A 12,798-nucleotide genomic window follows, 5' to 3' on the forward strand; every position below is an offset into this window, starting at 1 on the left:
ACAGCAGAGTATTAGGCAGTGACTAATGAGACAGCTGAGATAATAAAACTTGCATTGAAATAATTTTAAAAATACAAAACAGATCACGACACTGTCCTGCAAGATCACATCTGTCTAGCTCATGGGATCTACTGAGGATCTAGCCCCTCACCTTCTCCAGATCCTCCTGAAGGAGATCCCCCACCCACCCACCCACCCTATTCCAAGGGTCCCTCTTTTCCTGGCAGTACACATCACAAATGATAGTTCCATACTGTATGTATGTGTAATGCCCGCCTTCTCCATTGGGCTGACAGTTCCATGATGGAGGGCTTGGTCTGTCTTGTTGCCCCTGTACTTTAATACCTGGCACGTGTACCTGGCAGTGCTCACACACTTACAAAATTAACAAAGAAATTACTCTTCTTAGGTGATTGCAAATATCAAGAAGAAAAGGCAGCGTTTGATTGAAGTCCAGGATGAACTGCTTCGGTAAGATAGTAGCAGCCCTGTGACAGGACATAGCTCAAAGGACCTCAGTATGCTACGTCATCGGAAGGAGTTAATACTTGCTGCTGTGCCGTACGAAGACTCCAGGTTATCTTTGAATGTGGATGCTCAGTGAGGGCAGCTTATGCTACGCCGCTGCAGACCCCGTTAGCAAGGGAGGATTCACCACTGATGTCCCAGCTTCTCTCAGCTGTGGCCTGAGAGGCAACCCAATTAAATTAATGCATAAATTATGCAGCTAGACTGCCTGGGTTTGAATCCAGGCTCTGCCCCTCACTGCCTGTGCAACTTTAACCAAGTCACTTAACCTGTTAATAACTCAGTTCCCTCTTTTGTATAAAGGCATAATGCTATCTAACAGACCATATATAGTTAGGTGCTGTGTAAATGTTGGCCGTTTGTGTTTGTGTTGTTGAAACATACACACCGTGGGTGGCACTCCCAGCAGCCTGCAAGTATTTTTTCCTGCTCTTCTGTAACTGTGGGGTGAGCTGGAAGTTTGATAGTAAAGCAGTATCAGAGGCTGTCTGCTCTGAAGGAGATGTACGACAGCTTGGGAAAGGACTGTAGAAAAGACAGTGTGCAGGGAAGTACAAAGTACTGTGGCAGGAGTTGAAGAGGGAGACATTGGTTGTCCAGTCCATTGGCTTCCAAATTTAGACTACAGACAGGTGCTGGCCCAGGCTGCAGCTAAGAACAGCCAAGGTAGTATGACAGCCTACATCTAGCAGTCCCCTGGGTGGGGGGCGCTTTCCTGACTTCACCCATTGACCGGCCCTGTCATCAGTGAGGGAGGTTATTATCACTGGGATAAGGCTTCCTTACACATTTTAAAAACACACTTCCTTAGTTCCTTTTCTAACATGGTATTAGAAGCTGGGGAGGTATATTATTGTTTTAACTTTACGTTGGAAAAACTAGGCACGGAGAGGTAACATACCAACAGTCAAACCCCAAAGAAGTGGGGGAGCTGGGATTCGCTGTCAGACCCCAATCCTCCCAGCTCAGTAGTGAGTCTAACAAAACGCTGCACTTGGCCACTGTAAAGGACAGCTTAAAAGGACTTATTTTGTGACATCATAGTCGACAAGAGTTTGGTTAGCATTTTTTCTTTGACAAAATAAAACTCCTTTTCTATTCCCTTTGTCGGTAAGTCCCAAGTTCTGAGAGCTGAAGCAGTTGGCCCCAGCGGCTCATCTGCGAGGCTGAAAGCTGCCTTTCTCCTACATTTCAAAGTAGAACCCGGAGCCTTTCATGCATTCCTGATGTCAGAGCTGAAGGTAGACTGAGCAGCCAGCACCCTGGTGTTTCATCCTTCACCCAGTGTACTTCTTTTTGCTCTAGGTTAGAGCCCCAGCTGAAGCAGCTACAAACAAAATACGAGGAACTTCAGGAGAGAAAGTCCTCCCTGAGGATGGCAGCAGACTTCTTATCTAATTTAAAACAGCTCTATCACAAGTATTCAGATCTTCAAGAGAAAGAACCAGGCACCAAGGAAACGGTAACGTGGATTGTTTTACTTTTGACTCTGCCTCAAGAGGGGAGCTGCAGCACTGCGAGGGAGAGGAGTTAGGCCACCCATGTGTAGCTGTGTGATGAAGGCTGGAGAAGTACAGGAAAAGCCAGGCTCACCGAGTTCATTAAGGGAAGAGTAGGCTTTGCACAACCACAATTTTTTTATGTCTAGCCATTATCTATAAATGGCAGGTATGGTTTTAGAAGTTGAAAATCAGAAATGGCAAGAAAAAGTAATATTGTTGGTTTAAAAAAAATTAACTACAAAATTTATTAACAAAACAGGAGTATTTGAAAGTCACAGGTAGAGGAGAGACAGCTCTTCCATCTAGTGGTTCACGCCCCCAGACGGCTGCAACAGCCAGTGCTGGGCCAGGACCTTCATGTGGATCTCCCACTGCTTTTCCCAGGCCATCAGCAGGGAGCAGCCGGGACATGAACAGGTGCTCATATGGGATGCTGGCTTTACCTGTTAGGCCACAGTGCTGGCCCCATTTCTGGACTTTTTAATATACACTTTAATGTAAAATTATACTAGGTGGACAACTTAAAGTTGAATTTAGAAAACAAATCTGGTAACATTTTAATTTTGACACTGGGCCGGTGCCGCGGCCCACTAGGCTAATCCTCCGCCTGCGGCGCTGGCATACCAGGTTCTAGTCGCGGCTGGGACACCAGATTCTTTCTCAGTTGCTCCTCTTCCAGTCCAGCTCTCTGCTGTGGCCCCGGGAGGGCAGTGGAGGATGGCCCAAGTGCTTGGGCCCTGCACCCCATGGGAGACCAGGAGAAGCACCTGGCTTTGGATCAGCGCAGTGCGCCAGCCGCAACGGCTATTGTGGGGTGAACCAATGGAAAAAGGAAGGCCTTTCTCTCTGTCCACTCTGCCTGTCCAAAAAAAAAATTTTGACACTGATGCAAACAAAGTACCAAACAGCAACCACTTTCATTAAAACAAATTCAGCGACTGTACCTTTAGAACATACCACTCCCAGCCGTCTTCTCGGCCTCACCTCTTTTCCTAAACTAAACCTGTAGCACCAAGCAAGTTCTTCCTCCACGCCCTGAGAGCAGGTGCTTAGTGTCTTAATTAGGCTCTTGAATTCTCTCAACATATGGTAAATTGTATGACAAAATTCTGTTAAGAGGAATTTAATCATTTTGCAACAGGAGGTTTGGGTTGGCTTACTAGTTTAAAATCATGAGTTGATTTTGTTCGACTTGCATAGTAATTTTGTCTTTAGTCACGGAACTGATCCTTCCAATAGGTTTTCTTAGAGTGGATTTAGAGGTTTTTTTTTCCCTTTTGAGCTATTATAAGCTGGGTGTTCTCATCCTTCGTTTCTTCCAGTAAAAGTAAAGCTGCCTTATGTTTTGTGTGTGTATTTTAAAATAGACATGAGATCAAACAGACTTGCTCAAACCAAGTGTTGACCTGCCCCAGGCACTCAGATGTCATGAGCCACTCCTTTGCAATGTTCTATCATTTATATCCTAAGGAAATGAATTGAAACCAATTGTAAAAGTGAAAGGAAGAGGAGTTTTCCATTGGTTACAGATTGAAGTATGTAAAGATAGGATTGTAAGAGTTTTTGATGTTAGCTAATCTGAATTATTTTCTTTCAACAGTATGATTCATCCAGCCTCCCAGCTCTGTTATTTAAAGCAAGGACCTTTTTGGGAGCTGAAAATAATTTGCAAACTATCAACCACCAATTGGAGAATCTCCTGGACCAGGACTGAAAAGACAGCCCTTCTGAAAACAAGCAGGGCCCAGTCCCCAGGATTTGGTACTTATTAATAGTCTGAGGCCCTGGTCCTTTTAGGATCATGTCTTGAGTAATCTAAAAATGTTCAAACCCTGTCTGAATCAGCCCCAAACATGTAAGTTTTAACCTGTAAAATTAAGACAATGTGAACACAGACTAAATACTACAGTTAATTTCCAATAAAATGGATTTACTTAGTTGGAAAATAATGTAACATTTGGGAACTATGGAAAGACTGAATATGATCTTTTATGTTACAAATCTCACCGATTACAGGCTGCTTATGTAAGTGTCCATAGTTGGCTACTCTTGTAATACTTCCATCATTAGCTCATCAGGAATCTCGTCCACTCCACTCCTGTCACTCAGAAGACTGCGCTCGGCAGCCTCTGCTAGTTCAGCATCTTCAATAGCTTCTAAAAAGCAAGCATCATCCATGCCATTGTCCCAGCCAGGGTCGGAGGCTGCACCTGTTGACAGCTTTCCAGGTGAGGGTTTATGAGGGCTCTTGGTGTCATTGTTCCTAGTTTCATCTGCTTCACCTGTTGTAAATTCTTCCTTTTAAAAAAAAAAAATGTGGTGACTTCATTATATACTCAGTCTATGTAGAATTACAACTAGATCTTAAGACCAGTTCGATAGGAATGAGAATAGTAAATGTTTTTGCAGTGGCACAGATGTTTCAGACAGACTTAACTGTTTAACAGGTGCAAAGGACTAATCACTAAGGCTTCCATGAGATAATATTGATGTTAAATTTTCTTAACTTCCTTTACCATAGCCAAGTAACAATGTCCTTATTCCTCAGCTACATGCTTAAATTAGGTGTGGAGCCAGCGCTGTGGTATAGTACGCTAAGCCTCCACCTGGGGCACCAGCATCCTGTAGGGGCACTGGTTCGAGTCCCAACTGCCCCCTTCCGCTCCAACTCCCTGCACCACGTGGGAGACCCAGAAGCAGCCATTTGGGCAGTGAACCAGTGGATGGAAGACTTCCATCTCAAACCTTAAAAAGGAAAGGCCCTACAGAATACTATGTATACTTATTGGTTTTAAAAATATGAACACAGATAAAAATGTTGTAAAGGTTTTGGCTTGTATCTTCCATCAGTTATCGCTGCTCAAATTGTGAGGAAGATTTTTTTCTACAATGAATGTAAATTATTTGGGCAAATAAAGATCTTTGAAAGAAATTTTGGTGGTATTACTAGATTGTCAAACCACGATTAAAAATTGCATGTACCCAGGGCTGGCATAGTGGGTGAAGCTGCTACCTGCAGTGCGAGTATCCCATATGGACACTGGTTCGAGACCCAGCTGCTTCATTCCTAATCCAGCTTTCTGCTATGGCCTGGGAAAGCAGTGGAAGGCCCCCAAGTCCTTGGGCCCCTGCACCCTCGTGGGAGAAGCAGCTCCTGGCTTTGGATCGGCACAGTTCTGGCTGTGTAGCCAATGTAGCCAGTAAACCAGCAGATGGAAGACCTCTCTCTGCCTCTCCTCCTCTCTCTGTGTAACTCTTTCAAACAATTTTGGGGAAAAAATGGCAGCAAAGGGTATATGCAATTTTTTTTTATTTGAAATGCAGAGTCACAAAGATTCCACATCCACTGGTTCACTCCCCCAAATAACCATAACGGCCAGGGCCAGGCCAAGAACCTGGAATGCAATCCAGGTCTCCCATGTGGGCTGCAGGAAGCAGAGGAGGCACTCTGATATGTCTGGTGCAAGCACTGTGCCAGAAATTCATTTCTCAGAAACAAAAAAGGGTATTTTGGCTTACACAACCAGAAACCTCTTTAATGTCTAGGACTGGTTAAATAAAGTGTACTATGTCTTATGCAGTAAAGAATGAGGTATGTGTTATTAAATATATACTGAGGTAGGAAAATCGCTATGATGGATCTTCAAGTGAAAACAATGTATTACAAACATTGTGCTTAAAAAGCTTAGTGGAGGCCGGTGCCGCGGCTCACTAGGCTAATCCTCCGCCTTGCAGCACCGGCACACGGAGTTCTAGTCCCGGTTGCCCCTCTTCCAGGCCAGCTCTCTGCTGTGGCTAGGGAGTGCAGTGGAGGATGGCCCAGGTGCTTGGGCCCTGCACCCGCCTGGGAGACCAAAAGAAAGCTCCTGGCTTCGGATCGGCGCAGTGCGCCGGCCATGGCAGCCATTTGTGGGGGTGAACCAACGGAAGGAAGACCTTTCTCTCTCTCTCCCCTCTCTCACTAACTCTGTCAAAAAAAAAAAACAAAAAAACAAAAACTTAGTGGACACTGTTCATGGTTCATTTATACTATAATACCAAGAATTGGTAATGACAGTGATACAAAACTACACTTACCTCTTTGAAAAGAAACAAAAGACATACTTCAGCAGGTAATGGCAAACCTGAATCAGAAAGATATTAAAACTATTTTTATATAAACATTAACTTCTACTTTATGGTAAATGTAAAAATTAATAACTCACAGTCGGTTTTGAAGTTTTCTGCTTTACATATAGGATCATGACATTTTTGATACCAAACTTCATTTTTCAGATCAACCAGAATCCTTTGTTTAAAAAAAGAGAAGTATTAATACCTAGGCTGTATAGAAAATTAAATCCAACTACATGCTGTCTAAAAGAAATATGACTAAATCTTCAACTAAAGTAAAAACAAAAGAAGATACACAACAAACAAAACCAGGAGGAACACGTACACACTGACAGAAGATCTCCCCAAAAGATAAAACAGTTCTCAGGCCGGCGCCGCGGCTCACTAGGCTAATCCTCCGCCTTGCGGCGCCGGCACACCGGGTTCTAGTCCCGGTTGGGGCACCGATCCTGTCCCGGTTGCCCCTCTTCCAGGCCAGCTCTCTGCTGTGGCTAGGGAGTGCAGTGGAGGATGGCCCAGGTCCTTGGGCCCTGCACCCCATGGGAGACCAGGATAAGCACCTGGCTCCTGTCATCGGATCGGCATGGTGCGCCGGCCGCAGCACGCCAGCCGTGGCGGCCATTGGAGGGTGAACCAACGGCAAAGGAAGACCTTTCTCTCTGTCTTTCTCTCACTGTCCACTCTGCCTGTCAAAAAAAAAAAAAAAAAAAAAACAACAGTTCTCTACCTGTATCCATCGAATTGCACACAATGCAATTTTAGCATTGGTCTTTAAGAGGCACACATTACTTATACATTATATTACATGTAATATTTCACAACTAAATAATTGGATATAATACAATCTTATTTTTTTTTTTGTAAATGTCCACGCACAGAAGACTAGAAAGACACATCAGTGCTAACTGTAGTTTTCACTGGGTTACAGGACTGTGGGGATCTTTTTTTTGTGACAGCTTGGTGTATTGAGCATGTAATTCTCTTTTAAGATTTATTTATTTTAAAAGGGAGGGAGGGAGAGAAACACACATGGAAGCAACAGAGATTTCTATCCACACTGGCTCTTTCCCAATGTGGCTACAAACCACCCAGATCTCCCTCGTGGGTGACAGACCCAAGCTCTTGGGCCATCTGCTGCTGCTTTCCCAGGCGCATTAGACGGACAGGAGAGCAGCCCGGACTTGAACTGGTGCTCTGGTATGGAATAGCAGCACTGCAAGCTGCAGCTTACTGTGCTAGGCCACGACAGTGGCCCCAAGAATACAGCTTTTCAAGATTGTTTTTAATTTAAGAATATCAAGCATCGCACTGAATCATGCCACACATTTCCCAACAAACACTGTGATCATTTCCCCCTTCTAGCACATGTGCTATGTGAGAGTATCAGCTTTGACATTAAATATGAAATAACATTCCCCATGTTGTAACTAATTTCTGTTTTATCCCCCTTCTGACTATATCCCTTTATTATTTTAGATCATATTTCTAGTTTTACTTCATCTTTTTACTTCCTCTTGTTTTGCTAGAAGCATTTTAAAAAATTACCTAAAACAGGGCCTGGCATTTCTAACAAGCATCCAATAGCTCAGTTATGTGTGATTTATCTATATTTAGTTAACACAGCCTTAACCTCCAGCTCTGTAGCACTGACTGAGGAGCTGTCTTGCCATAATCGGCCCAGTTTCAATCAATTCCACAGGTATCTAGAACACCCTTTTCATCACATCTACTCCCTGCCTGCTGCTTGCTTTTTCGTCCTTAATTCTACTTCAGTCTTCTCAAGATTATAGACTATGTAATTTTATCAAAGGACAAATAAAGCTGCCATATGTTAGAAGCAATGTAATAAGATCTTTGAATATTATAAACTCCAACAAATGTAATAATCTAATTAGTTTAACTTGTTACATTTTTATATTGTCCGCTTTATTTAAAAGTTGTAAACATGGGGGCCAGTGGTGTGGCTTACTAGGCTAAGCTTCCACCTGCAGCATCAGCATCCCACACGGGCACCAGTTTGTGTCCTGGCTGCTCCTCTTCCGATCCAGCTCCCTGCTTATGGCCTGGGAAAGCAGTGGAAGATAACCCAAGTGCTTGGGCCCCTGCATCTACGAAGGAGACTCAGAAGAAGCTTCTGGCCCCAGGCTCCTCATCAGCTCAGCTCTGGCCATTGCAGCCATTTGGGGAGTGAACCAGTGGATGGAAGACCTCTGTCTCTCCACCTCTATAACTCTGCCTCTCAAATAAATTTAAAAACAATCTTTAAAAAAAGTTATAAACATTCAGAATGCATCTTGACATTAATAAACAAGATTACTTACATGATGTTATTACTCTTGTGGGCTCTTCCAATGTTCTCACACCAGCGATATTTGAAAATATCATAAACCAACAACTGTTCTGGGAAAAAGTAGCTCCAACGCCTAATTCCTAAAATATAAAGAATGTTTCTAAAGATAATGACGCCATCATGTAACATAACAAAATATAACATAATAAAAAACAAGATGAGCTGTACCTCCTTTGATGTCAGCTTTAGTCACCAGGGAAAGAACAAACTGATCGACCTCAGGGTAGGGCGAGCACTGCCAACCTTCGATGGTGTCTACTGCAAGAGAGGAATTATTTCAAAATGGAACACCTGAAAGTCGAGAACTTAAATTTTGAGTTGCTCTTTACAACAGTTATGGGTTTTGCAACCCTTCCAGGTTGGGTGTTTTTTTTTTTTTTGGGGGGGGGGGTTTGGCAATTTGCAGTTAACTCATAGGTTCTTTTACCCTACATGGAAGTAGATAACATTGAAACTTCTCATGTAGGTTCAGTGTTAACTAATCTTCATAAAAATAACAAATAATTTTAACGACTTTGTTCATTCTGACAAAGAGAAAAACAGCCCCTCACATCCAAGGGCTTGATGTTGCTACGAGCCAGCCTCCTGTTGAACAAAAATGATCTTACAGAACTTCAAAGTCAGATAAGGCCACTCTGTGGTCCTGAGGACTCACGACTAAAACAACAGCACTCTGTAATCATGTCTGGACAGTCAGAACACGAGCATTTAGCAAACCACAAAAATCACCAACTGCCCCCCTACTCTGGCCAACTGCTGTGGCCGTACCACCATAGCTTCAGTTTCCCTCTAGCCCGCCTGCATTCTAGATAACGGCTACTGAGCTAACCAGAACTGTCCCTGAGACACCCAACTCGGAACAAACCCAACCTTCCTCGAAATTCTCTCACCTTCCTACAAAGTGGCCTCCAAGGTTCCCCACTGTTTCCACGACTAACAAACTCAACTTGCTTGCTATGGGTGTGTTCCCTGTGGCCTTTAGGGGGCACTAACAGTTCAATTATATTTCTGAAACTATTGTAATGTAGAATGATGCATTTAAAACTTCATGTAAGGGGTCAATGTTGTAGCCCAGTGGGCTAAGCTGCTACTGTCAACACTGGAATCCCATATCAGAGTGCTGATGTGAGTTCCGGCTGCTTTGCCTCCAATCCAGCTTCCTGCTAACGTGCCTATGCAGAATATGGCCTAAGCACCTATTTGGGACACCAGGATGTCCTAGCCCCTGGCTTTGGCCTGCCCCAGACCTGACTGTTGTGGCCATTTGTGCGGGTGACCCGATGAAAACAAGATCATTTTGTCTCTCCCTCATCCCACCCACCACCCACCTCTCTGTTGCTGTGCCTTTTAAATAAACAAACAAAATTAAAATTCTATTTAAGGGTTTTATTTTAAGATGTATTTTACTTGAAAGGCAGAGTTACAGAGAGACAGAAGGGTCTTCCATCCACTTATTCACTCCCCAAGTGGCCACAATGACGAGCTGGGCCGATCTAAAGCCAGGAGCCAGGAGCTTCTTAATCTCCCATGTGGGTACAGGGGCCCAAGGACTTGGGCCATCTTCCACTGCTCTCCTAGGCCATAGCAGAGAGCTGGATCAGAAGTGGAGCAGCCAGGACTCGAACTGGCACCCATAAGGGATGCCAGCTCTACAGGTGGCAGTTTTACCCACTATGCCACAGCACTGGCCCCTTATTTAAGTTTTGAAGACAAATCGGCCGGCACCGCGGCTCACTGGGCTAATCCTCCGTCTTGCAGTGCCGGCACACCAGGTTCTAGTCCCGGTCGGGGCACCGATCCTGTCCCGGTTGCCCCTCTTCCAGGCCAGCTCTCTGCTGTGGCCACGGAGTGCAGTGGAGGATGGCCCAAGTCCTTAGGCCCTGCACCCCATAGGAGACCAGGAGAAGCACCTGGCTCCTGCCATCGGATCAGCGCGCCAGCTGCGGCGGCCATTGGAGGGTGAACCAACGGCAAAAGGAAGACCTTTCTCTCTCTCTCTCACTGTCCACTCTGCCTGTCAAAAAATGAAAATAAATAAATAAATAAATGAAGACAAATAGTTTTCCAAAATGAAGTCTATATTTTCTTTATGAAAATAAGTGGAGAGATTTTAGAAAATATATTAATGTGGGGGCTGGCACTGTGGCATAGTGGTAAAGCTGCAGCCTTCAGTGCCGGCTTCCCATATGGGCACTGGTTCAAGTACTGGCTGCTCCACTTCTTATCCAGCTCTCTGCTATGGCTTAGGAAAGCAGAAGAAGGATGGTCCAAATCATTGGGTCCTTATACCCTTGCGAGATACTGGGAACAATCTCTTGGCTCCTGGCTTCGGATCGGCTTAGCTCCAGCCATTGTGATCATCTGGGGAGTGAACCAGCAGATTGCAGACTCATTCTCTCTCTCTCTGATTGAAGACTCTCTCCCTGTTTCTGCCTCTCTGTAACTCTGCCTTTCAAATAAATCTTTAAAAAATAAAGAAAATATATTAATGTAAAAATGAGAGAAGTGAGTTCCAGATCAATGTCAAGAAATCCATGTTAAACAAGCAGGGGAAACAAATGTGTAAGAAAATGTCACCCAGGCAGTTCCCACGTGTAGGGATGTGAGGAGCAGGTTGCAGCTCTTCACTGGCCGCCTTCGGCCTGGCAGGTCAACTTGTCCACACTGAGTACGCTCTGGCTGCAGCAGGTGCAGGAGCTCCTTCAGTGCCAACCAGAGGTGCAAACTGCGATGGGCATTTGGTGCACCAGCTGAGTGCTGCCTGGGATGCTCACCTCCCATACAACGCTTGCATTCAAGTCCTCGCCACATTCCTGATCCCAGCGCCCTGCTAATGCTCAGACCAGAGCGCAGCAGATGATGGCCAAGGAATTAGGGTGCCTACATCCATGTGGAGACCCAGATGGAGCTCCAGGCTTCTCACTTCAGCCTGCCCACCCCACACTGCCGCAAGCATTTGGGGAGTGAACCAATGGGTGGAAAATCTTCCAAATAAATAAAAATTGATAAAATGTTTAAAAGCTGCGAATGCTGTGGCATTAGCAAGAAGAGATGTTCTTGTCTTCCAAGAAACCACTCCCACAGCTCAAACGGTACAGGAGCTTCTGGGATGCAAGACTTAGTCACAGTCGGGTGCTGTCTACCTGCAGTTTCTTAATTTTGGTTGGAAAGAAAGGCAGCCATATTTACTTTAGTCAGAACCATCTGGAGCTTACTTTGCCTGGAAAGCCACAATGGGAAAGAACCATGGGCATGGGAAAACTTTCAGATTTCCATTATATCTTTTTTTTTTTTTTTCCTTTTTGACGGGCAGAGTTAGAGAAAGAGAAACAGAGAGAAAGGTCTTCCTTCTGTTGGTTCACCCCCCTAATGGCTGCTACGGCCAGTGCACTGCACCAATCTGAAGCCAGGAGCCGGGTGCTTCCTCCTGGTCTCCCTTGTGGGTGCAAGGGTGCACCTGGGCCATCCTCCACTGCCTTCCCGGGCCACAGCAGAGAGCTGGACTGGAAGAGGAGCAACCAGGACAGAATCTGGCACCCCCACCAGGACTAGAACCTGGGGTGCCGGCACCGCAGGCGGAGGATTAGCTTAGTGAGCCGTTTTTTTTTTAAGATTTGTTTGTTTATTTGAAAGTCAGAGTTACACAGAGAGGAGAGGCAGAGAGAGAGAGGTCTTCCATCCACTGGTTCACTTCCCCAGTTGGCCGCAACGGCTGGAGCTGGGCCGATCCAAAGCCAGGAGCCAGGAGCTTCCTCTGAGTCTCCCACATGGGTGCAGGGACCTAAGGACCTGGGCCATCTACTGCTTTCCCAGGCCATAGCAGAGAGCTGGTTCAGAAAAGGAGCAGCAGGGACTAGAACCGGCACCCATATGGGATGGCTGCGCGTCCGGCCAGGGCATTAACCAGCTGAGCCACAGCACTAGCCCTGCCATTATATCTTTTCAAGAAAACTTGAAGATGCCATTCACACAGCCATTTTAACCCTAAAGAAAAGTTTTCTAGGGCAAATGACATAGGGTAACAAGGAAGTTGGAATCTGCAATGAAGCTGGATTTAGGAGGCGTATTCCAACTGAAGCAAACGGTCACTGGCTGCTGTGACGTAACAACAAAGCAACTGAACAAGCCAGAATTCCAGAAAACCATTTAAACATGTTTAAAGTACAGATTACTTTGCAGACTTTTTGCATTCCACTCTTAAGGATTTTTATTTATTTCCATTTTATTTGAAAGGCACTGAGACAGACTGAGAGATCTTCTATTCCCTGGCTCACTCCCCAGATGCCTCAGGTCTGAGCCAGGCTG

The 12,798-nt window shown here is 45.1% G+C and overlaps 2 protein-coding genes across 13 annotated transcripts in view; one reads left to right on the forward strand and one right to left on the reverse strand.

Moving 5' to 3' along the window:
• Positions 1 to 3,759, forward strand: part of CENPU (centromere protein U) — a 45,232-nt gene extending 41,473 nt beyond the window's left edge. The window contains exons 11-13 of the mRNA XM_062213407.1: positions 410 to 471; positions 1,834 to 1,990; positions 3,631 to 3,759. Of these exons, the coding sequence (XP_062069391.1) occupies positions 410 to 471; positions 1,834 to 1,990; positions 3,631 to 3,744 (333 nt within the window). The 3' untranslated portion in view covers positions 3,745 to 3,759. The remainder of the gene's footprint in view (positions 1 to 409; positions 472 to 1,833; positions 1,991 to 3,630) is intronic.
• A 314-nt stretch (positions 3,760 to 4,073) lies between these two features.
• The window catches only part of PRIMPOL (primase and DNA directed polymerase), a 51,224-nt gene continuing 42,499 nt past the window's right edge, over positions 4,074 to 12,798 (reverse strand). For 9 of the 12 annotated variants that reach the window (XM_062213403.1, XM_062213397.1, XM_062213402.1 and 6 more), the window contains 5 exons: positions 8,662 to 8,751; positions 8,465 to 8,573; positions 6,236 to 6,318; positions 6,108 to 6,154; positions 4,074 to 4,328 (listed from right to left, as the gene is read on the reverse strand). In XM_062213403.1, the coding sequence (XP_062069387.1) occupies positions 4,074 to 4,328; positions 6,108 to 6,154; positions 6,236 to 6,318; positions 8,465 to 8,573; positions 8,662 to 8,751 (584 nt within the window). The remainder of the gene's footprint in view (positions 4,329 to 6,107; positions 6,155 to 6,235; positions 6,319 to 8,464; positions 8,574 to 8,661; positions 8,752 to 12,798) is intronic. The other 3 variants (XM_062213400.1, XM_062213401.1, XM_062213404.1) reach the window with 3 other exon arrangements.

This window comes from Lepus europaeus, chromosome 16 (genome assembly GCF_033115175.1).
Source record: "Lepus europaeus isolate LE1 chromosome 16, mLepTim1.pri, whole genome shotgun sequence".
In the NCBI taxonomy this organism is placed as follows: domain Eukaryota; kingdom Metazoa; phylum Chordata; class Mammalia; order Lagomorpha; family Leporidae; genus Lepus; species Lepus europaeus.